This window comes from Echiichthys vipera, assembly GCF_963691815.1.
Source record: "Echiichthys vipera genome assembly, chromosome: 7".
Classification (NCBI taxonomy): Eukaryota; Metazoa; Chordata; class Actinopteri; order Perciformes; family Trachinidae; genus Echiichthys; species Echiichthys vipera.
Genome location: NC_139832.1, coordinates 8,504,507 through 8,530,581, shown reverse-complemented (window position 1 = coordinate 8,530,581; position 26,075 = coordinate 8,504,507). Strand labels below are relative to the sequence as shown.

Below are 26,075 nucleotides of genomic sequence, written 5' to 3'. Positions count from 1 at the left end.
TAAAACTAAGGGATGGAGGGGTGGAGGGAGGGACGAGGTGCAAACACTGTGTTGGATTATCTAAAGGAGAAAGTTTCAGGTCTCTGATTTGAAAACCAGTGGGTGCCTGAAGGGTTAAAAAACATCTACAATACTTGCAGAGAAAAAGAAAAATATATTGAAGCCCTGATTTGTAGCACGTAAACATGCAGAAGCGATGTTTTTGTCTTTTAAGAAACAACAGGAAAAGGGCGCACTGCTAATTTTACCTCATGCTTGTTTCATGAAGTAGCTATTTTAATATTGTTAAACAGGAAAAGAACCATATATTACCACACACAGCTGCTGATTGATAAATATTTGTTTTGTGTTTATTATGAACACATACAAAAACATGAGTATCAACAGAAATGAGAAACTTTTGAACACCCAAAAAAAAGGCCAAAATACTTTTTTCCTTCTGTAAAGCTTTCGCCTGTCTCTTCCTGCTCATTCACAGCTCGAATATATTTTACAAATCAATCTGTTTCAGACTTTCTAACTCTCAACCTTTCACTCACATAGACTGTCTTTCTGTCCCTGTCCTGGTCACTCGTTGTAGCGTGACAGTTTGAGTCGGGGGATGATGTTCATGGACTGCATCTCCTGGAACAGCAGCTTGCAGGCGTACGGGATACGCAGGGAGGAAACGTGGCAGGAAGACTTACAGTAGTGACACCTGGAAGACAGAAACTGAGAATCAGACTGGGGACAAAGCAGAGGAAGAACGACTGAGGATCTAGAACAGAGTCAGGAGCCATCCAGAGCCCAGTTATTCATGTATAATTCAATTCAATTCTATTCATTTATAGTGCCAAATCATAACTAAAGTGATCTCATGACACTTCACAGAGTAGGTATAGTACATTGACTAAATTAATTTAAAAATAAATAAATATAAAGCAGATTTAGTACACTGATATAGTACAGTGGGGTGATGTAGAAATGTTCAACTATAAAGACACAGTTATGAATGACCAATCTCAAAAAAAAAAGAAAAGACTATGCTTCATTAAAGAGATATTTTTCCCACTTTAATGGGGTAGTCCACGATGAACTGAGCTTTGGAGATGTGCCGAAATCCACCAAGTAACGTCCAATGTGTCATCAAGCGTTTTTTTCCCGTGGATTTTGGCACATCTATGATACGCCGTTCCATGAGGACTTCTGGATAAAATATCCTTAAGTTTCTTGTTCTTTCAGTACAGTAATGCACACTGAGTCATGTGAGTGAACGACTGGACAGCTGAATGTTTTTGTGTAAAAAATAAGCTTCATGTACTTTTATTTCTTGTATCTGTGTCTGTTTTTAAACCTCATTATGTAAAGCACTTTGAGTTGCCTCTGGTGTGAAATTTGCTGTATAAATAAACTTAACCTTGTCTTTGAAGGTGCGTGATTCTGTGATATTTTATATTTCTGTGTATTAAAGTATTTCTGATTCTGATAACTTAGTAAATGAGTTTATCCTGTAAATTGGTTTCCAGGAGAAACGTATCAACAGATCTGCAGTGAAGTGTTCAACCTACCACCCAGAGTATCCCAACAGGCCGCACTGTCCGCACACATCCACCTCAAAGGCGTCACTGGAGATCATGAGGCGCTCCAGCAGCAACATGCTGGCTCCGTAGCCGATCAGACAGTCACGTTCCATCTCGCCCAGACGCAGACCTCCGTCTCTGGATCGGCCCTCTGTAGGCTGCCTGTTAGTGGGGCAGAAGCATAATATCATCGCTGGATAAATGGAAATATCGATACAAGAGAGCAACACTGCTTTATTTCTATTATTTCTTTAGAATTACAAAAGGCCCATTGGTTTTACCTGGTGAGAACAGCTCTGGGGCCGCGGGCTCTTGCATGCATTTTGTCGAGCACCATGTGCTTCAGTTTCTGATAATACACCGGTCCAAAGTAGATATACGCCTCCAGAGGTTCCCTGAGGAAAATACAAAGATATCAAGCGAACGCATCCATAAAGTTCCAGTCAACAGGTAAATACAGAATATTTATATTTATTATATAAAAATCAGTCACTTTGACGCTGATCCAACAGTATTAGAAGTCTTGTATAGTTCTGTAGATGTTCCACAAAGGTTGTGTATTAAATGTGTTTTGGTTGATGTCTTTGGGTTTTATGAGCAGAAATCTTTCTTGGGTTTTGTCATGACTCTTTATTCATTTATTTTTACAGATTTAAATATTCATCTATTATTCCAAGTTGCGTTATTGTCTTGTGGTGATGCTGTAGGGAGCAGGGGCTGCTTTAAAGGAACAGTTTGGATCTTTTGAACTGTGGTTGCATGAGGTACTTGTCTATAGTCAGTGTCTTACCTACAGTAGATGTGTTTGGAGAACAAGACAGGAGGAAAGGCACAGAAGATAAAAAATGTCCAATGTGGACTGGGCATATAATATTTAGCCATCTAAAAAACTGAACACCTAAAAGAACTTTATATCAGTAGTGAAGTGAAGGCTCACACCACATTACGTTCCTGTCAAACGGCCCTTTCCAACAGGGAACTGAAGACATTATATCGCTCTCTTCAAAGCCAACACACCCTTGAGAGAAACAGTAATTTAACTTTGCAGAACACGGAAGTTGTTGGTCTAGCGTGCCTCCATCAGTTAGTTTGTTTGATTTTGTAGGTCACACAATAACACATACTGACATTGATTATTGACTTGTCACCTTATCAACCTCTACTGTAGGTGAGACACTAACTATGGAAAAGCATCTAATATAACCCCACAAAAGATCCGACCTATCCCTTTAAAAACACCAGATGCTGAAAACATGAGGATGATGGTGCATTCAGGTGTCTCTGGGAAGCTCAGACAGTTCTCTGCCAAGATGCTACGCTGTTGGGAAACAACAGCAAGGCTAGAGCTGTAGTTCTAGAAATCAAACAACCTGATTGGTTGATCTCAGTATCTTTCCTTTTGGGAGGCAGATTTGAAAAACTACAGAAAAAAAAGAAATCAAGAAAGAAAACATTCATGTTTATGTCTGCGAACAAACTCTTGCATGTTTGCTGACGTGCAGCCCAGAGAAGCATGTTCCAGTCTTCAGTGAGAAAACAAATGTTTCCTTTATTGCTTTAAAAAAAAGGAGTTGCTCAACTAAGTATCTGAAGCTTTTTTGAAGACACCAACAAGGAAGGAAGTTACCAAAACAGTCCTTGTTCAGAACTGCAGAAGCATAAAACCATGACATCGTCTGAGAAAAGGCTTCAATATGTCAGATAGGATGACATATTGATGTGTGTAGTGTTTAATGGGATGAAACATGAGCTCTTTATTACCCAGTGATTCCTGAGGTGACGTAGTCCTTGCCCTGGTAGTTGTATCCGTAGCGGATGAGATCCTCACATACATCCTTCACCTTGCTGCCTCCGAAGGCGGTGCCGTAGTGAAACCGTCCGTCCAGGACTCCCGCCTTCCCAGCCAGCAGTTCAATCAACTTTCCCACCTGACAGAATCAGACACACTCTTTAAAGTCCACAAATGCAACAATGGCTCTGTTCGTAACATAAACCTTTTTGTGATTTACACTCTTCTCCTGGCACCAAAGTTGATTTTGTGGGTGAGATTAGATTACACATGTACCCCTTGTGGTGGGACAGGCAGTTGAAGGATGACTGATTTCAACAATTCCACTGAGGTCGCACCCAGAGGACCCTTGACCCCGCCACATAAAAGGAAACACCTACTCTCATTTCACTCTCAGGCCACAGAAACATCCTCCCGAGCCAAACATTTCTGAGTCTTTTCCATGACAACCAGAGCGAGCAAACACACCAGCAGTGACAGCTTCAGCAGTAAAGATCATTCAAGTTTTTACAGTGTAAGGGAGTAAAAAAAAAACAACAAAAGAAAACAGGCAGAAACAAGGAAACAAGGCCAAGTTTCATGTCATTCACATTCAGCACCACACTGCAGTTTAGATGTACTGTGCATGTTTGATAAAACTTCCACACACTGCTACAGGCGACCGCTTCGCTGGCAGCCGTCTCCGCAGCAACAGATATCTGTTTGTGAACAGTAAGATTGCTGCTTAGCGCCGTCAATGGACGTGTTCCCTGGAAGCCAATGATAACCCGGAGAGGAGAGGAGCGGGGATAATGAGGGTTTTGTGTCAGGAGAGCACACAAACTTATGAAGAGCGAAGGTCAACACATACCCCTTTTCTACCAACCCAGACCTAGTTCCAGTGCTGGGCTGGTGCCGGTTCAACTTGGGCACCTTCTCAGAACCTCTCATGTTTTCCACAGGCTGGAGAGCCCCCAGAGAGCCACATCATTACGTCATTGTATACGTCTGAGGCTTCCTCAGAAATGCACCCACACCCAACACCCACTTCAAGCATAACAACAGCAGACTACAACACATTTGTACTGCTCGTCTTGAATACAATGGATGATTTTGTTTAAGAAAGATAATTATCGTTTTGATTCCCATCAACACTGAATGTAAGACGTTAATGTTAACCTTTGTTGGAAACTAAAGTAGCAACGTTAGCTAGTCTTATATAGCACAGACTGCCTGCCATTGATCCCATTGCAGTTAAAATGAATGATCCATTTATGTCTTTACAGGAAACGTCACAATAAAATGACTGCAGCTGGAGCTGTGTTCAATGAAAACTACCATTACAACAGACGTTGTACATGCTTATGTTTGCTTTCTGAGTTGTTAATAGTTCTTTAATTTTCTGAAAGGAACTGCGTATATATATTGTGCATAACTGTGAATAAACATTTTTTAAAAACTTAACTTAAACTGTGCTTCTCTGTTGATTAAGCACACTAAAGAAGACGTATCTTTAGAAAAGTTAATATTGACAAAAAAAACAAAAATAAAATACATAAATTCTAAAATCACAACATTTTTTAAAGCATGCAAGAAGTGGTGCCGGTTCAAGACAAAGAGTTGGTGCCGCTCTGGAACCAGTTTTCCTGGCCGAGAGCCGGTTCTTTGGCTGTCGAAACAGGAAGAACTGAATAAAGAGGTTTTGGTTAAGTTGACAAATTACCAAATATTCACCAAAAAAATAAAAGTTGATTTGACCTTTCGGCAAATGTTACACAGATAATTAAAGCTGGAAGGATTTTTCAATTAATTAATTTGCATAATTGATTAATCATTTCTTTTTAAACAGAAATGCAGAACATTTGTTGGTTCCAGCAGCTTAAAGCTCACAGTTGGTTGCATTTCTTTGTCATAAATGAAAGTAAATTGAATAACTCTGGTTTTGGACTGTAGGTCAGACAAAACAAGACATTTAAAGACGTCACCCTGGGCGGGGAGAAAGTACAAAAGACAATTTTCTGATATTTTACAAAGCAAACGATTGATCGATCAGTTATCTTATTAGACACTTTAAAGAGAAAACATTGAAATGTAACAATTAAATGAAACAATGAGATTCAGATGTGTAATGAAAACAATGGATGGTTTTAAAATATGTTCTTGCACAGTGTGTACCGTCATTCTGGAGGGATATCCGTGAGGGTTCATGATAATATCTGGACAGATGCCCGTATCACAGAACGGCATGTCCTCCTGTGGGACGATGAGGCCACAAACACCTGATGGACACAAACAGAAAAGAAAAACGTACTCAAGTCAGTGCACACAGCGGTATGACTGCACTTTCACAGAAATTGCAAATGAAGCAAAATAAGCACTTTGAAGAGATTTATCTTCAATTAATGATCAATGAAGTAATCAGTCGATTAACAGAAAATCATTTTAAAGTCATTTATCAGGCTAAAACAACCAAGAAGTCAAATCGTCTTCGCACGCTAATGTCTAACTGACGACACTTCTGCCTATAAAATGTGAAAACGTCAAGTAAAAGCTTTTCTCGTGTATGTATATTCCGGCAGGGGAGTTTGGTGTGGATGTCTGAGGAGCATGACATTTCCATACGTATGTGGCCGGACAGGGTCCTCTTTTGATTCACATGACATGGGGGACAAGCGCCCTGGTAGCCAGGAGTTTAAGTGTGAGTGCAAATGTTTGCCGAGGGGCCGAAGCACTCTTGCCTGGCCAGGGTAAACAGATTGTAGGCCCATTTGCAAATGAAAAAAAGAGAAAGAGAAGAGAAGAGAAGGAGAGCAGGAAGTGGAGAAAGGTGCTTAGCTTGACAGGGAGACCGGGATTACACATCCATGACTTTCAGTTTAACTCGGAGGAAGTGGAGGGGATCAACTGGAGAGGAGAAATTGAATCCGTGCACGTGGGAAAACTTCGCTATTAGTCCGACCAGTCAGCGACACTGCCGACTTGTTGATGCCATGCAGGATGTAGTAACAGGATGTTGACTGGAAACAAGTGCAGTGATTCGCTCGAAAGTTATCCAAGAGCAGGAAGACGGTGAAAAGAAAAAGAGAAAAAGGCGAGTGCAGCGGAGCCAGAAGAAAAGGGGAAAGGGGAAAATAAAAAGAAAGAAAAGTCAGTAAAAAAAAAAGAAAGTTTGACTATCAGGGTAGAAGTAGGATAAAAGAGGAAAAGCAAGGAAGAGGAAAGAAAGTGGAAAATGGAGGGGAAGGTGATTAGAGAGATTCAGAGAGAGAGACACTAGTTCCCATAGCAGACATCCTCGGTGTTGTTTGTTTTGTGTGAAAGTGAATGATAAAAGAGGCATGAAATCAGCAGAGAAAGGCAAGACAACAGCAAGGGTCCAGAGCCCTCCATCACAGCTCACACAGCCCCACGCTGGCGGCTCGCACAATGGGCCCCTACTACTGACAACCCCTCCACCTCCTCCCCCAGCTCCACAGCTGTGTGTGTGTGTGTGTGTGTGTGTGTGTGTGTGTGTGTGTGTGTGTGTGTGTGTGTGTGTGTGTGTGTGTGTGTGTGTGTGTGTGTGTGAGAGAGAGTGTGAGTGTGTGTGTGTGTGTGTAAATAATTAACTTATTCTGCTCTGCTGACCACGACTTATGAGACTAGTCATGAGTAGCTGGGAGATCTATTGCTGCAGTCAAATTCACGTCTAATAAAATAATAAAAACTTCCTTTAGGATTCAGTTTGAAATATGTGTAAAAGGAAGAAACTTTGGTTTAATCTGCATTAAAAAAAACTTCACTGGAGCAAAAAAAAAAAAAGAATAAAGAAGTTTCACAATAATTTCTTAATTCTAAAGAATCTGAGAAATAGCTCGGCGTGACTGCAAAGCGCTGGGATTAAAAACTAGCCGTACATCAGTTGCACATCTGGGAGTTTCCATCCAGCTAACCCCACGGCGACCCCTCTCTCTTCGTCACTATCTTAGACAGAAGACATTGTCCCATCCTGAGCTGACCGCCCAGTGGCCACGGCGTTAATGAGGAGAGTAAATTATGCATGGCGCCAGTTAGCTTTTTGATTAAAACATCATACAAGCCCTCTATAGGGGAGGTGCTGCGAAACAATGGAGGTTGTAAACACTTTTTTCTCCAGTAGCTGCAGAATACTGCTGGGGTGTAATAAATTTGCATAGTCTGGCACAGGACAAAGAGCCAATTAATTGAAAAGAGCTCTTGAAAGATGAGGACAGGGGGGGCAGTGACAGAGCAACAGCTACTGGGACTTGACTCAACAAATGTTCCGACACAGAGACGACCAAAGGCTTTTTTTTTTGCCAGTCATTTACAATCTTTCATGACAGGTTCAAATGTAGGAGCTCAGAGTGAATATTAATGAAGTCCTCTTTATCGTGCACATGTGGGTTCGAGCTCAACAGGTTGCCCTTTTTTTCGGAGAGAATATGGTGCGGCAGCGCTGAGGTCGGTACCTTTCTGTCCGTGCCGACTGCTGAACTTGTCTCCGATCTCCGGTCTCCTGGTCTGCCTCAGGAGGATCTTGATGAGGAAAGCGTCTTCTGCGTTGGATGAGATCATGACCTTCTCAATGTACGAGTCCGTTGAGCCCTTATAGCTGCACAGAGAAAACGGAAGAATGGTCAAGAAATCAGAATGTTTGTACACATGCCGAAGCTCAACAGGTGGGTGGGTGTGGTGTTGGGAGCTGCAGTGCACTCACCTGATGGGCACGTCCCTGTACTGTGGCTGGCCTGGCTGGGTACTGCCCTCCAGTGGTGTTTGGGTGACAGTTGGCATGGACTTGTTCACCAACGTCTGCTTGTTCTCGACTTTCTCACCTGAGCCAAACACAAGATACATCACACAGTTTATCACAGCCTGCCCGGGCTATGACATGCTCTTACCCCACACTCCTTTTCAGAGGGAAATATGTTATTTTTCTGAAACAAAACAGTCACAGTCTAAATTTGCGAGTTCTCAATGAGAAGTAGAAGAGACAGTCCCAGACAGACATCCTCTCCGTTCACATCAACTCATGTTTTTTTAATTAGACTTGATTAGTTTGTTTAATAATCCCACACCAAGATATGGAGCTACCTGTGCGTTTCTCACACAGGCTGACCAGATGTACAGTGCTTGGACAAAGCCTGACATCAGCCATTCTCTTCCCTTTTTCGTTCTCTCCGCTATCTGATTTGCAAAGGAACCATCGCTGCATCTGGAACTTAAAGTGTATTTCAGTTCAAAATCATCCCAAGGACTTTTTTCGGCACTTACATACATTGAATAAGTTATTGGAACATTTTTTTTGTGTCCCAACTATTAACGGAGAAATACGGTAGAATCTCTGACAGCCGGAAGTAGGGGCAGTACGGTGAAGGCATTAAATTGTCATTTTTAACCATTAATACAGCTCAAAATAAACTCTACAGTACATGATAAGTATCCCTACACATAATACAAAGCACCAATGGGCTCCTTCCTTTTAAATTGCATTTGGTAATCGTCTTGAATGGACTTTACTACGAGAGGAGCTGGTACAGGGGCCAGTTGGTAATCATTCAAAATACTCTTTTAATAAACTCCAGGTTCACTAACTATGTCGTTGGTGCTTTGTTTTATGAGTAGGGACTCTTATCATGCTGCTGCAGAGGTTTGCTGTTATTTTGAGCAGTATTAGTGGTTAAAAAAGCCGTTTCAATGCCATCACCGTACTGCCCCGAGCTAATCAGTGTTAGCCACGTCCGGCTGCTTACGACACTCCCGGATTTCTCCGTTAATAGTTGTTACACATAAAACCTGTCTCGGTGGCTTATTTGGTGTATGCAAGTGCCAAAAACGACCATGTTATGATTTTACGCTGGAATTACACTTTAAGGTTGCTCAAGATGATCGTGAATATTTTATGCTAATCATTTTTTCACCTATCCCAGAGTGTTTACTTGGTGCAGCCAGATCACATTTCGGCGCTGACACAGGTACAGTAGCTATGGTTATGCAAGACTACCTTCGCATTCCTGTAAATGTTAGGGCTGCCCCCTCAACCAATCAGTCGTTTTGGTCTTGGTCAACTAAGCTTCCTCAGTCAATTAGTCCTATTTTTTAGGCTTTTTCATGCTGAATTATTCATTTTCAAGAAACTTATGAGCACCTCTCTAGTAAACACAAGAAAGTGGACAACCCTAGTACATGCAATGTTATAATTCTTTGTATATTAATCTCTCATAACAATGAAAACTCCTTTTTTACTTTCAACCAATTAACTGTAGGCAAGCACATGAAGTGTGCTAATTAATGATAGTGTCCTTCATTGGGTCGTGGTGTGTGTATGTCAACACAAACTGGAGGTGTGATAAAGAAAGCTGGATACTCTCATTAGTCAGTACTAAACCCAAACAAACGGAGACTCCAGGCTCCTTGTTTGTGACCTACAGGATTCTCTTCAAGAAGGAATAATCTGAACCAACAAGTAACACCATAAAAAAATCCATTTCCTCTGACCCTCTTATCAAATTCAACATTCTTTCTTTCCTATATCACTTTTGATTGATCGATTATGTCCCACCCCAACATGTTTCAACAGAAACCACATCACATTAAGTAACGTTGTAATTTCACGGGGCCTAAAACACCTGAAAAACTGAGTTACACTGCTCACTTAGTGACAAGCCAATGCCAGCTACTGACAACCTGTAAAAGACTGCATACCCAGTCATCCCTCATATTAATATATAAGTTGTAGATGAATCCTGTTGTATTATTAATGATAGTCAGACATTTATTGTAGCAGTAGTGGTAAAGAGCAGCAAAGCATGCTGGGTTTCTTCCTGTCCCGCTGGTACTCACCGGGGGAGCAGATGCCATCAGCATCCAGGATGCTGTGCATCCAGATGGGCTTTCGTGTTGCAGCATCCAGCATGGGCCCCATCACCTTGTCAAAGGTCTGGTTGGTGTAACGCCTTAGCGTGCACTTGGCGTTTTTATAGACGAGGCACCGGCCAAATCCTGGAGGGAAACGGGAAGATTAGGATTTCTTAGCGTCCGCTACCTGAACAGGTTGTTGATATGCTAATATGTTTTACTATAAGACCTTTTTAAAGCAATATCAAATTACATTTTTTTATTATTTTTTTAAAAACAAAATGCTAAAATCCTGTGAGACTTTAGAGACGAACAGCTGTCACCTCTGTCAAGCGAGGCTTTGTTGAGGACCAGAGCGTCCTCAATGTCGTAGCCACTGTAGCTCATCACAGCCACGGTGGCGTTCTGACCAGCGGGCAGCTTCTCAAAGTCAATCAGCTCGATGGTTTTTGTTTTGACCATGGGCTTCTGTGGGTACGCCAGCAGGTACATCAGAGTGTCGATGCGGTTCCTCTGGTTGTAGCCAATAGTACCTGAAGAGAGGAGACACGGAGAGTGGATGAATGCTTTGCACTCTTTGATTCTTGTTTGCATTTACTGCATGTGTGACATTATTTCCAGTGTCAATGCACACAATGTGTATGACTGTCTATAAATCAATTATTAGCGGATTATAGGTGTTTAATCCTCCTGTTGGGTGGGTCAGGGCAGGGGCTGGTTAGCATCATCTCAGAGCAGCGTAGTGGAGGAACGGGGTGAGTTATGGCATAAAGCCTGGCCTCCCTGGAAGCCTTGACATTTGTCAGATGCTATTACTTCACAATCAGGCTACAAGCACAGAGTCTGTGATAATAGGCCCGAGCCACACAACCAGATTTGCACATGTATAGGGGCTGTCCACACAAAACAGACAAGGCAGAGGATATTGGGCCAAATATAGTTCCAGTCTGTGTTTTTGTAATAATGGGGGAGGGGAGAAAGGGACGGGACGGAGGTAAAGCTGTGGGGAGGGGGTGACCGCAGCTCTTACGAATGTTAGCAAGGCTGTTTGGGGAAGTTTTGGTTACCAGGGAGCTGCGGGTGCGCACTCTGTGGTCTTTCGCAGCTGAGCACACTGACCCCCTGAGCACAGCCAGAGCAGACACAATGAATTGCTAATGACACTCTGGATGACTGGCAGGGAAAGGGCCTCCACACACACACAGCACAATAGAGAACCTACGCAAGCGCCCCATGTTTGATGTCCATGCGCACACACACGCATAAGAAAAACACTCAATCACACATACAAATGTATTCTGACAAGAAGTAGAGCAGGAGCAGAGTTTTGGGGGAGACAAACCAGCAGGCTGCTTGTATCTATAGTGTTTGTTATTCTAATGTCCTTTTGTATATTTCAAATTGTGCAAATAAAACTTTAAACTCTGAACAGGCAGATTTAGGAGGCTTAAGAATAGTTTTGATGCAAGATTAAATTACTGTTAGTATCGGAGTTTGTGAGTAAGCATGCACAGAAGTAAACACTGCTACTGTGTGGAGGATGTTTGAGAAAGGATTTAGATCTTTACAGTTTCATGACCTGCCCGCTGACTGAAGCTACCTGCTATGCTGAGTCTTACCCATGGCCTGTTTGCCCATAGCGCACTGGTATGTGTTCCTGGGTGACTGGTTGTGGTGAGGGTAGGGAATGAGGCCAGCGCACACCCCGAGCAGCGTGAAGGGCTCAATCTCCAAGTGTGTTGTTTCTCTACAGAAATAAAATAACCCACAGAAGAAGAAGTGAAACCAGCGCGTTGAACGACATGAACAAATCAGGGTGTGTTAGGTGAATCACGTGCCACTCACTTGCTAATCATGTGTTCATAGAGGGAGATTTGACAGTCGTTCTCCTCATTGACATCCAGGTACTCCACGAGACCCTCGTGCAGAAAGTCTTCAAAGGTTCTTGAGTAAAAAAAAGAAATGTGATCAGTTGTATAAAAAAACTCTTAATATACACGATCATCCACATACTCATATGCTCTTAAAAGCTCATCCAGCCTCACCTGTAGCCCTGCGATAGATCTTCCATGTGTTTGTTTTTCACCATCGGCTGTCCCTTCTTCACTATGATGTACGGCCTGATGGAGAACAAGAACAACACAAACCAGAAGGGAACGCTGTTAAACTACTGTACTATTGTACCATTACTATACTGTAATGAGACTTTTTACAGATATATTCTACAAAGAACCAGCCATACTAGCGTGTTGTACTAATTTTTGATTACAAAATGAAATCCTATAGCATTTATTTTGAATGCCACAGTTGAATCTTCCCCACCTGCAGAGGCGTCCTCCATCAGAAGAGATGTAGACGCAGCGGTCAGTCATGTTGGTGGAGATGGACACAAACTCGTTGATGAAACCCGCCCTGCGCATCAGTCTGAAGGTGCTGACCAGCTTCGGGTGATCTCGAATCACACCTAGAATGTTACCTGTTGACACAACGCAGACAGACAGATGGAGAGAATGCACATACTTGACATATTTACTGGTGTCAGTCTTGGACATGAAGAAATATGTGGTTTGGTCCTTTACCTGGGTAACAGTCTTTAAAAGGATTCATCTCTGATTAAATACAGTTGAAATTTGGGAAATAAATTTGCTTTCTCATCAGGAGTTAGAGGAGGACATTTATGTGTTGAGCTAAGCACACAACACATACACAACTCCTCCTCATTTCACTACAAAAACCTACATAAATGTCTGGTTGGAGCTAAACGTGTATGGCAGGAGCATGGAGCTTTGCGAAGACAGCATGTTAAGTGATGGGCGCCTTATTTATGCAACACAGTCTGTAACGCTGGTGCACGGGGAATGTAGCAGTTTGTATTTTACAACTGGTTCCACACATTCAGTTTATATTTAACAAACTCAGTGTGGACAGAGAGCGTCAATGTGACGTGATAGTAAGACACTTGGTAGCTGTTAGTACACAAAGACGTGCTCTAAAAATAGATTTTACTCTTCGAGAAATCGATCCCCTCTCGAGTTACTCATGCACTGCTCGATCTGGAAAAACAGTTCTACTTTTCAGATGTATTGGATTCCAGTGTGTGTCTAAAGTAGGGTTCATATTAATAATGTGTTAATATGTCCAGAATTTTCTCAATTAATCATCATGTCCATCACAAATTTCCCAGCGCCCAATGTGACGTCTTCAGATTACTTGTTTTGTCTGACCAACAGTCTGAAATGCAAATATGTGTGTTTACTATTATATCAGAAAAAGGAAATCAGCAAATTATGACATTCAAGAAGTCAGAACGCAGAAATATTTGGCATGCTTGCTTGAAAAAGGACAAATCATTTTGTGCACCTGATACATTTTCTGTCAATCAACTTATCAAGTCATAATTAAGATAACCAGGGATCGACCAATATGGATTTTTTAAGGCTGAAGCCGATGACGATTTTCTTGAGCCGATATTTGGAGCCGATACTACTTTTGCTCCCTCAATTTACATCCTAAAATTCTCAATTGTTTATAAAAGGCGTCTCCAGCAACACAGAGACGCCTGTGGACGAATAATGCCGGGAAAAAACTATCGGCAAACGCAGCAGCCTGCATCGGCCGATACCGATACATGTAAAAAACACAAAGTGAGTCCACAAACATTAAATGGAAAGGAAAAGAGCAACAGCATAAGTATACAGTGGTGTACTGTGAACCTACACGACTGGTGAAAGCAGAGCTCAGGCTGCCTGCAGGGTGTTTGTTCATATCAAGTCTGACAGACAAATGAGTGGAGAACAGAAGAGACACTGTGCTCTGCCTCTGTGTGAGGGTACATTTGCACTGAACACACTCTGAAGGGCTTTGACACCTGCTGCTACCAACTAATTAAATGGTATGGCAGCTAATATAATTTGACAGTTATCAGTGGTGAGACAAACATATACAGTAATTAAGGGGCCAAGTTCTGACTCAAGAATAATACCTACTGCTGCCATGAAATTAATGACTTATCAGCCTCGCTGCAAAATACAAAATTGCCTTCTGTAAACTAAACAGAATATTTCCCCCTTTATGTTCATAAGCAATGTATTCAAAACAGGGAGGATTAAACCTTTTCAAGTGATCTAAAGCAACAGCATACACTGTTAATTCTCTTTGTGCTTATTTATTTATTTATTTATCAGGCTGCACTAGTGCGGAGGAGTTTTACCGTTGAGGAAAACGAGGAAGACGCTCGGGTAGGAGAGCTCCTCTCCACACAGCAGGTTGACGTCTTCTACTCCCAGGTTAAAGGCCAGTTTGATGATCGGACCGTCCTCCATGTCGGTGGTGATGTGGGTCATCAGAGCCAGGTTCTTCACCAGACCACAGGCCTACAAACCACAACAATGATATAAACCATGTACAGGTATTATTAAAGAAGGTTATGTTTCTTTGTACTGACACGGAATAATGTTATACACGACACGAGAATACCGCACCAAATCCATCTACAACAATATTTGATGGATATCTTATGTTATGGCACATGGGTCTACCTCGAGTCTACCCATTAACTACCTCCCCGCCCCCCTGTACCCCTGTTTAATGGCAGCTCAGTCTCTAAAAAAACACATCACATCCCTGGAGATGAAGCATCAATGGATTTTAATGAAGGCCAATAAACTGGAATTACAAAATAAAAGCAGTATATTTTCTTTCTAAGCTCACTTTTGACTTTTTCTTTCTATCTTTACTTAATTTTGTACACATATACTTGATCATCAGGCTGTGCTCCACGCATGGTTTTACCTCTGATTTCAGCATTTAGCAGATATTCGACATGGAGAAGTATTTGCAGTCTGCAGGGGCGGTGTTAGTGCAACTAGCAGGATGTGGTGAGGTAAGGTGCTGCAGCTCACTCACCTCTCCCTCAGGGGTATCGGATGGACACAGCATGCCCCACTGTGACGGCTGCAGTGAGCGCGGCCCGCTGACCTTCCTGGTCTTCTCAAACTGGGAGGAGATCCTGGTCATCATGCCAAGAGCCGAAATAAAGGAGAGACGAGACAAGACCTGGGTGACACCCTGACGGTCCATCTTGAATCTCTTCAAAGACCAGTTGCCCTGTGGACAGAAAATGCACTTTTTAAAAAAAAAAAATCAACCTACCAGAATACCCAAACTACCTTAATAGATTTTTCATGAACAAAGAGTAGAAACTGCCACAAAGGTTGAGTATTCTGGTGCTTTCAGAGCTTTTTAATTGAAGTGGTAAGCACAAATAAATTATAACTGACTTTTAATTCTCTTGCAAAAGTAATGATTCCTCTGCTCCATTCACTTTGTTTGATTTGTTAACTATACTACTCGTTAAACTAGTTAAGACTTTATTCTTTACTTAAATACCTGTTCAAGTATGAACACTATTTTATTTTTTTGTGAAAACTATACTCAATGTACACTGATTTAGTTATTCCAAACACTTACGTCTAAACAAGGCGATACTTCCTTTCCCTTCAATTATTCCTTTATATTTACGGTGACCGACTTGTGCACACTCACCGTGGATATGGCGTTGACCATGCCGTTGGTGATCTGATCCTGCCGCATGTGTTTCACCACGTCAAACTGAGCGGCTCTCTGTTTGGGGATGATCTGATCAGCGATTTTCTTCAGTTCAGAGTTGAACTTTTTAAACAGATCTTCAAACAGCAGAGACAGGAGCTAGAAAGGACGGAAGCATCATCATCAGTGAGTGCGTTTTTGATTGATATTATTTACCCGTGTGTCTCCAAACTAGATATGAGAGTGGTCGTTGTGTTTTCACACACAGTATGACTCTCAGATCTACTGGCGCCCCACACATCTGTTACCGTCTCTAATCACTGCTGAGGTGCGTTTACAGTCAGATTTAATAACCAGGTGTGCCGGCTCACTGATAAGCCTGACCTGGCCACCGTCCCAGGTCCCTGTCCTCCTCCGCCAGGCCTACAGGAGGCAACCTCTCTCACAACCCCCACCCACCCTGTGCATTAGCATACATCAAAACAAACAGGCAGCGCTGCTTAAAATTAATAAAGAAATTAAGCTTCCGTTGCGCAGCCAGGCCAATTAGTTGAATGTCAGGGAACCATAATTGGAGAGTGAGGAGATTGCTGCCGTTGTTAGTGTGTAAGCCCCCTATTGAAAGAGGGCTCTGCAACCCCCCTCCTCCCATCTCCTGCTCCTTATACAGAGCAGGTTGGGGGGGAAATTAAAGGCCTTAAGACAGCAGTAATTACATTATCAGAGCCGGGCCTGCGGATTAGCTCAATCGCTCCAGTCAAGGCAGCAATTCTATTGTCACGGTGCAGAAAAATCCCCATGCTTCCACAGCTTCTGGATTTTGGTGCCACCACATATCTCTCCCCTGACAAAGCCAGGCTGAAATACAGGGGGAGGGGGGCAACAACAAAACAGGGAAAAAAACAAAGCTGCGGGAAAATAATGAGAGTCTTATTAAAAGAAGGAGGCAGGAACAAAGATGCAGGTGAGAGATCAGGGCTGCAGCAGACGCTGTCCTCTGCTCCAGTGCTGTGATCCTTTCACACCAAAGCATGTGAGCGCTATTTGTTCTTTTCTATACAAGTATTATTAGGCAGCACTGCGCCTGTTTTTGTTTTCTAGTCTATGAGTAAAGGAAAAGTATTAAACACCTTTCAGTTATAAACACTCAGTTCACCAGAGGGCTCTTTTACAATATCCCGTTAATCAGTTGACAAATAAAATGAACTGCATATTTTATGGCGTATAATGTGGAAAATAAGCCTGACTGAATGATGGATTAAATAAAGCATTATAGAAGCAGTAAATAAGCTCACATGGTGCGTAGAAGCTTACCTGTCCAGCCAACTCAAGACGTTTGTTGCCATAGTAATCTCTATCGTCCACCCTGTTGTCCCCTTGGGCTAGGATCACCCTCCGAACCATCACGGCCAGGTAAATACACTTGGCCCGAAAGTTAAACTCTTTGACCTACAGACAAAATAAAACATGGTTATACTTTGTGCAATATAGTGAGTATAATCGATGATCCTTGGTATTCTTGTCTGTTAACATACAGGCACGTGTGTGAGGATAAGAGACGCCAAAAGCTCTCTGGCCTCCTCCATCTTGGTCTTCTTGGGGCCTCCCCACATGCGCTGTCGCCGCACTTTATTCCCGAGGTACCTCAGAGCCTGAAACACAGAGAGGCAGACACAGCAGAGGAGAGCCGAGCGTTGTTTGAAAAAGGTCAGATATTAGAACAGTTCTAAACATATTCCATAACAATAGATATTTTAACAAACTTTAAGGCCAACCCCATCTCCGACCTGGCGATAGCACTTAAAAAAGGAGACAAAAACATAATAAAATAAGTGTCAAGGTTTTTAAACGATCCACAAGAGGCAAAACGTTTTTAGACAGAACCAGAGTATCTGATTTTCTCTTAAATTATGCTACAACTTATAGTCTCAAGTTAGATTTAGCTCAGGAAATAATATTGCAAGTGAACATGTCTATGAGTCTGAACAGGCATTAAATGAAAACTTTCTGTACTTTTATTAAGGTGCTTTTTGCAGATATTGAGGAAAGAGCGAGGCTGGAGACACGCAACACAACTTTAGATTTTTTGATACTCGATGCTACTAACACTTAATTTGGTATTCAAAGGTTAATATGTTATTTTAAACTGCATTTAAAAGGCGTTTAGTGTGTTTGAAGCTCATGTTGGTGTAAAATGAGTAACACGTGTGGAATGTTTTTAGTTAAAAGAGCACATTAAACACATGTATCAGGCTCGTGGGAGGTCAAGTGAATCACACACACACCCACCCACACACCTGAGTCAGTGTTCCTCTGGAGCCCTCTACTGAACTATAGAAGGGGTCAAAGGTTAATGAGGCTGAAGAGTTTTTTCAAGACCACCCACCCTGCCCTCAACAATGCATTTTATTTATTTATATACATAAACATATATACATAACATATAACAACATAAACTATTATTATTATTATCAATATATCATAAACGCACATAAGGACAAGGACAACGGTGTATAAATAAAAACATTATTTGAGGAAATCATATGTCATTACATCTGATTTCTAAGTACCATATATATATATATATATATATATATATATATATATATATATATATATATATAAGATATGTATTTATATATATATATATATAACTATATATATAGTTATATATAGTTATATATATATATATATATATCTAAATAGAACAAAAAAGATGACAGTCAAATTTGGTTTAGGCAGATTACTTATCATAATCTGATAACAATGTTTCTTAAGCCTTATCTGCCTTTAATTATATAGATTTAGGCCTCATTGTGCACAATACAATGACCCAATGAATACCATGAAAAGACATCATGGAGGCTGCCAGACAGAGGAACATGAGAGCAGAGGAGACCGGTTGCTAGGAAGCAAATATGGCCTCATCAATGCATCAGCGGTTCCTCTAACAACATAATCTTTATGAAAAACAAATTGGCCGATTGCATTCATCTGTAGATGTCAAAGAAAACACGCGGCCCTCCTGAATAAACCACCCAAAGCATTACTTGACTGGCCGGTGAGACAAAACCTTTTCTACATCAGATCACCGAGAGACAAAGAAAATACCTTGTGTCAACAGACAGGAGCCACTTGTTTCTGTGTCTGAACAACAGCATCCTGTTTCTGCGTCTGAACAACAGCATCCTGTTCTTCAGACGGAGTTAATGGACAAATTAGCGCCGGCTGATCATTCAGTATCGTCGTTTAATGACTTGATCGTACTGTAATCTTATCATTACACAAATTTCTGTTGTCCAAATCAATTATTCTGAACACGCTACAGCTTAGAAACTAACAGAACGAGAGGGTGGAGGGTAATGATCCCTGCCCTACTTTCTACCCCCCTACTTCTGGTCAAGGCGGGTGAAATGAGTCACAGCGGCGTATCGCGTCATATCACTGGGGTGCAACACACGCACAGGTCTGCAATTAGCGAAAGGCTCAATAGCTGATGCACCATCATAAAACATTGGGATGATGGATTTGTTTCACGGAGGCGTCTGCAGTTGGCCTTGGCTCGACGTAATAAAGATATGTCTGTCAGCCGCCACGCACTTGAGTGTACCCAAAATGTTGTTTTTTTTCAGAGTGGAAACCAAAGCTTTATTTTTAGCTCTGTCTGCTGTTACCCTTCAACATCACTGCTCCAGTTACAATGAGCATGAGTCAGCAATGAGCCAGAGCAGTTTTAAAAGGCCTTGCACATAATCCACCTACCATCACTTCACTCATTTACATGTTACATCTCCTTTTTTTCATCTGGTCAAAACAAACAAAGTGAGAAGTTTGGGTTTTATATCAGGTTAACGTTACGTGACTTCCTTGTCTTGTGTTGTTGCCAGGCAACCAGGTGAGTTTTAGAGGAGCTGGTAGGCAGATTTTCTTACTATTGGACACAGGTGTGCTAACTGTTTCCAGTCTTTGTGCCAAGCTAACTAGCCCGCTGCTGGTTGAAAGTTTATATTTACCGAACACATTTGTTTAATGTGATTTCTTTGCTATAATTCTGAGATAAAATATATGTTATCAAGGCAAACCTTAAAGTTCTGGTTCTTCTCACTAACTTTTTTTAATCATGCACTTTTAATTTTTTTGCTTGTGTTTAATTGTAGCTTTCTTTTTTTGTCTTCTAATTCCTGTGTATGTACTTGTGTATTATTATCTATCTTACCAGATTTATTTTCATCCTTTGGTTGTGTGTTTAAATTGAGGCTTGTATGTTTTGCTACAATTACTTATTATTTACTCCGTCTTTGTAACTCCAGATAAAAAAGAGAATTTAAGTTGGATTCTCTGTGACTTTGAAACTTACTTTTGACTTCAACCACATCATCCGGCTCTGGCACAAATACATGTCTTTACCTGAGTCTGTGTGAAGATTTGGGCCTTCTGACACTCCTCCAGGCTCGGGGCGAAGCTCGCCATGACGTGCTCCTCCGTACCGATCATCTGCACGATCTCCTGGTCGCTCTCTACGCCCATTCCCTGTGTGAATGACCAGAAAAAAGAGTGTTTGATGTGAAGAACATTGATAACAACAATAATAAATCATTTAAATATTAAGGTATGTAAGAAATAAACACATATAAGTGAGGTGAAATGCACACACAACTAGTAACTGGAACAAGTAGTGAGCCAGAAGGCACGAGGAGGAGAAGTGTGTGTGTGAAGGGTGGGAGAGGTAAACAGGGAGTCCCGAGATTGTCTGACATTTGCTTATGGAAATGTGAAGCTGTGGGAACTGATCCCGTCTGTCCCACACTGGATCTGAGGTCGTTTCTGCAGCCAAACACGAAGAGAGGGACGGGGAAGAAGTCACAGAATATACAAGTGCACAGCAAACAGAGCGAGCGTGTAAACTGTGTTCTGTAGTTAATGACTTCAGCTCTGAACACTCGGCGCTCACACGTTGACATGTTGAGAGATTTGTCCTCAGAGGGGAAAGAAGTTGATGATGCCAGCTGGCTAAGATGAGATCTTAATTGAGAGCAAAGGGTGACACATGAAAACAAATCTGATGAAGAATTAGTGAAACTTCTGACCTCAAACTACTATGTATCGGTACTTCTTCGATATCACGTCTTTAAAACGATGCGTTTATTATACATTTGATAGTATCTACAGCAGATATCACATCTTTACAAATGTGTTTATTAACTTGTTCTGTACCAACAGTGTGTGCAGGTTGTTAAAAACAAAAAGGTTAAAAAATGATCGTATTTTTTGTACCTTTCTTTTTGTTGTGGTATTGAAAAAGTCATTGGTTATCGTTTTTTATGCAATTCAATTCAATTCAATTCAATTCAAACAACTTTATTTATCCCCACAGGGCAATTCAGTTTGCAGCCTCAGTCACATAGAAACAAGAAACAACAACAAAAACAAAGACTAATACAGCATCCACTCTGTCACTACTGCAGGTTGGCAGAGGCAACCGGAGCGAGCAGCATGTAACAATAGGAAATAAATAAGGAATAAATATACACATTAAGGCTCTCAGGTGTACAACGCCTGGCCTGTGTTCATTAGCTGTCAGCAGCATTTAAAAGCCTGATGGCTGAAGGAATAAATGAATTTGCAAATGTGTTTGTCTTTCTGGGGGGTGCTAGTGTTGTTTTGAAGTTTAAAATGCTCATATCGTGACAATGTTACCAACTACACACCAAGCTCTCACTAAAGACATTTATATATTATGTTTGTAATGTACAGAGAAACATGCTCTGTTGATATATGGTGTAAACTAAACGTACAAACTTATTGTAGCATAAAAAATATGTGCAATGTAGAACTTTGTGTGCAGTATCTTTTAAACAAAGGCCAAAAGATCCCTATGTGCACAGTTATGGTCAGGAACATTACCACTGGCCCTTAGAGACCCGCAGGTTCAATGCCACTCCAGAGGAGGACACACTTTGTTTATTAGGTGAATTCTGTGAAATTGAATTAAATTGAATTAAATCAAATTTATTTTGATTTATTTGAATTTTGTGTGGACATGAGAGATGTAGTTTTTACTAAAATGACCCCCTTTTGATTAATTCTGGTTGGACGACTAAAAGTTGTGCTTCATGAAGGGAACTTAGTTATTACAATAACTTTGAAATGAAATGTTTGAACACTGCATCGGAAATGTTGGTGTCTTGTAAAACCATGAGGGTTGAGCACTTTAGGTGCATGAAACAAAAATAAAGAAATCAATCAATCATAAACATGTTGTGTGAAACCATCCCTTACAGACGATTCAAGAGGCTAAAACAGAGTGACACATAAAAAGTTACTCTGGAAACAAACAGAAGCTTTTCTTTCAGCCTCCGAGGCAACGTCCGAAAAAACAAAACAAAACAGCGACTGCATCCAAAATCATCTCGCTGTCTTGTACCACCCTCTACTGGTCACTTGGTATCATTAATCTGTGTCACTGTAATCATCAACAACCCTTTTACCTTGAATATGATGGCGATCGGCGCGTCCTCTGACAGCGTGTTGTGTTTGAGGTAGAATCTGCCTTGCTTGACGATCATGTTCGTTCTGCTTTTCTTCTCATGAGTGGAGCTGGAATTAAAGACAGGAAATACAAAAAAAACAGTGCAAATGAAGAAACAGAAGGTTTGATAAAGAAAGAATTGAACGGTTTCAAAATAACATCACAAGTAGCCTAAAGCACGGGGCACGGTACGGATGGACAGTGTGAGTGGCCCTGAATGAATGGTTAGTAGAGTTGTTGTCACGGTTACCTGGTAACTGAGGCTCCGACTGTACCCTTCCTGTCCTGATCCACAATGATTCGATTCTTGGACAGCTGCTCCTGGATCAGAATGACTTTCTCTTGACCTTTAACTATGAAATAACCTCCTGTGAAGAATTATAAACATATAAATCACTATTACGATAATCACGATTGTACTGTATTGGTTGTTTTTTATAATTTTCCTGCACAGGGAACGAAGATGAAAATTATAGGGCTAACAGTTGCGTTGTGCGTGGCCCCTGTTAAATAAACTAACTAAATGAAATGAACTGACAGTACCTGGATCCAGAGGACATTCATTGAGTTTAGAAACCTCCATGGGCGTCTTTCCTGTGAGAACACAGTTTGAGCTTCGCAGCATGATCGGCATCCTGGCAAAAACAGTAAAAAACATAAATACCATGAGAATATGAATAAGACTCCTCAAAGAAAAGCAGCAATGGGAGTAAGTGAAAGATGCTTGATTAAATAGCTTTTTAGCTCGTAAAGTTTCGTCTACGGAGGTCAGATATTAACCACTTAACGATCCCACGGCGGCTTGGACAACATACTGTCTTTCAGAGGCTGTAGGGGCTAAAAAAAGCACAGATTGAGTTTGACGGGAAAGTTGAGACTCTTGTTTCTAAAAATGAGCCCAACTGTATAAACGGGTGATGGTGTTCATCCTCAGAGTCACTGTTTCACTGGAGCGAGAGCATTTTTTTGTAACTTGACCTCAGTGTCTAAAATGAGCCGTAGTGACCTCTAAGATGATCCAACCCTTATGAAACTTTACAGCCACAAAACTAGAGACCTGAGACATTCAGAGATGATGATGGATGGCCAGGTATATTGACGATAAGAGGGTTTCTGAGCAGTTTCCAGGACAGAAAAGCTCACCATCAATTCGCCGTAAAGTCTTATTCTTACAGAAATCTACAAATGTCAAAAGATTTTTTGATACCAAATCAAAGAATGGAATATGTCTATGGTGCTCCTCAGAGTCTGGGTGTCCTAATGTGGTTTTTTGGAGGGAATTTTGACCATTTTTATCACTTTGAGTGGTAAGAAAAATCCTTCCCTCACCACTGTAAGAACAAAAAGAAAAAAAAGGAGGCAGAATGAAAAGAGATGATGCCACCTGTGACACTGTGGGACACAGAAAGACAAACGTGGATACCTTCCAATGGGAAGCGCATTGCGGATGATTCTCTGGCTGCCACGAGTGTATTCGATATCCACTGTGATGGGCGCAGAGTAGGTCATGTCTCTGAGACGACACTGTGAAAACACACAGGAGGAATAGAGTGAAATGTTCTGACATCTGGTGTCATTCAAGGTTGAAATTATTACCAAATATTCATATAAGGGCTACAACCAATGATTTTGATTCATCAGAGTTTATTTTAAGTAATCAGTTAACCCATGAAATGTCAAATAGTGAGAAATGTGCATCGTACTGTATGTTAACCCAAGTAACACACTGCTTTTTCTTTATTCATTCATTATTGAATTGATGATGACATGACACAGAGGAAGTTCTCACAATTGAGAAGCTGCCACCAGCAAATATTTACACCTTTTTCCTCCTTGTTAACGACAACTGTTGGCAATTCATTTACTGTCAAGTGACGAACAAATGCTTCATAATATTTTCTTTTTCTCACCTCATGAGGAGATACTGGTCTGGTTACGTTGAAGCTTTCTTCCACATCAGGCATGCCAACGTAGATGTTAAGGTATCTGAAAAATATTAAGGTACAACTCAAAACAGAATATAGACATTGCGACACGTCTGCGGACATCAGAGTGAGATTACGGTCTGTAAATGAAAAACAATGACGGTTCACGTGACTCACTTGAGGTACCACATCGGATCAGCGTCACTTGTGATCTTCTCGTTTGCTTTCATTATTTTCTTTATCTGAACATAAAGAACATAAACACATTTACATAAAGACGTAGCTTTAACAACTAACACACACACACACTCGCGTTGTGATCGTGTTCTACCTCCACGTTGATGAAATAGTTGAAGGAGTCGATATGCTGCTTCACCAGCCCTTTCACCTGGAATCAGATGGAAAACAAGGTCAAAAATGGCAGAAACTAAACAAAAACAGAGTTTTTGATGTCTGCAACAGAAAAATATGGACGTGTTTGTGACCAGATGTTAGCCCAGAGGAAATCTTATATTTCCTCTGTACCATGGTGCAAATTAAAAATATTGTATATATTATTCCTATTACTCTTGTATTTTATATTTCCCTGTGTAAATATTGTTCATATTTTTCTATATTTCCTTGTTTATATTGCTTGTTATAATTATTGTTTCTTATTGATGCTTTTCCTATGTTTGCTATCCACTTTGCTGTTGTAATAAGGAAATTTCCCAATTTGTGGGACTAATAAAGGAATATCTTATCTTAAAAAAATAGAAATAATTCATTTTTAATTGCAAATTATCATGTTTTGCTGAAAAGTATCAACACATACACAGACCCAATGTCAATTAAAGAGTTTTTGCAGTGGCTGCTCCATAACTGTTAAACCAACCACGGTTGGCTATCAAATTTGCTACTTTCTGCTGTTTTTTCAACCTAGCCTAAAGACAAATTTACATTAAAATGTGTTTTTAGCCCTCAATCTGTTATCATGTCCTAAATTCAAGATTCAAGATGCTTTATTTATCCTGAGGGAAATTATTGTGCAACAGTTTCAATACAAAGGTGGGAAAGGGTCAGAGTAACAATAAGCTATAATAAAGCTAACGTAAAATAAATCAAACAATTAAATAGATGTGACAGAGTGCAACGGACATTGTGGTTAAACGTAGGTATATACAATATACAATGATACTCACCATGCAGTTTAGCAGCAAAACGGTGTATTTGTGCTGTTTATTGTTGGCTTTATTATGTTCTCTGTGTGTGTTTATACAGCACCTTTGTGGTTCTTGTACAGCCCTTTGGTTTGATTCAGCTGTGTTTAAATGTGCTCTACAAATACTCTTTACTTACAATTTAAAATAACATTCACTCAGTTGCTATGATTGGATACTATAAATTAAATTAAATAGATGCACAGCAGGTGGGTGACGGGTGTGTTGTTACCTTCAGGAAGGCTGGTAACAGTTTCCATTTGTCCTGGGGGGAAAACACACACATCACATCATTTTATTGAACTCCAGTTAACAGGAAGAGTAAGATATTTAATTAAAACACTTTATTCTGCGATTGTAATTTAATGCAATGAGTCAAAACGTGATCCAGCTGCAACCTGGCACACTGTCTGTAGTTAGGATCCGTGAAAGCCTCCACACTGAACCTGCAGCAGTTTGTTTTGTGTCTGTGCAGCAGTCTGTTAGCCTCCATGTTAGCTTGTCTGCACTCGTGGTGTGAGACGTTAGCTCTTTATTTAACTCAAACTCACCTCCACAGTGTTGACAGGAGCCGCCAGCTCCTGAGGAGTCATGTCACAAAACTCCCCGGCAAGCACCTCCATGGTTCCTTCTACTGTTCAACAGTGAACACATTAAACTCTGCTCATGCTGTCACTGTTGTTGTACGGC

General features: G+C 40.9%; 1 protein-coding gene across 1 annotated transcript; it reads right to left on the bottom strand.

The window, feature by feature from the left end:
• Positions 1–410: 410 nt before the first annotated feature.
• On the bottom strand, positions 411–26,075 carry polr3b (polymerase (RNA) III (DNA directed) polypeptide B). The gene is made up of 28 exons (XM_083917415.1): positions 25,937–26,075; positions 25,618–25,650; positions 24,518–24,574; positions 24,364–24,428; positions 24,172–24,247; positions 23,685–23,785; positions 22,805–22,896; positions 22,512–22,629; positions 22,221–22,329; positions 20,140–20,262; positions 17,268–17,384; positions 17,047–17,181; positions 15,730–15,891; positions 15,091–15,291; positions 14,396–14,558; positions 12,508–12,661; positions 12,231–12,305; positions 12,031–12,129; positions 11,805–11,932; positions 10,509–10,718; positions 10,171–10,329; positions 8,045–8,162; positions 7,797–7,939; positions 5,503–5,606; positions 3,321–3,487; positions 1,841–1,954; positions 1,548–1,721; positions 411–697 (listed from the first exon to the last, which is right to left on the bottom strand). The coding sequence occupies exons 1-28, from the start codon at positions 26,006–26,008 to the stop codon at positions 568–570; spliced, it is 3,399 nt and encodes a 1,132-aa protein (XP_083773541.1). The 5' UTR covers positions 26,009–26,075; the 3' UTR covers positions 411–567.

Coding starts and splice junctions, on each gene's coding strand:
- polr3b (XM_083917415.1), bottom strand. CDS start 26,008: ATGGAGGTGCTTGCCGGGGAGTTTTGTGACATGACTCCTCAGGAGCTG. Junction 22,897..23,684: donor AATGCGCTTCCCATTGGAAG/GTATCCACGTTT, acceptor TGTTTTTGCCAG/GATGCCGATCATGCTGCGAA. Junction 1,955..3,320: donor GTCACCTCAGGAATCACTGG/GTAATAAAGAGC, acceptor TATTTTCCTCAG/GGAACCTCTGGAGGCGTATA.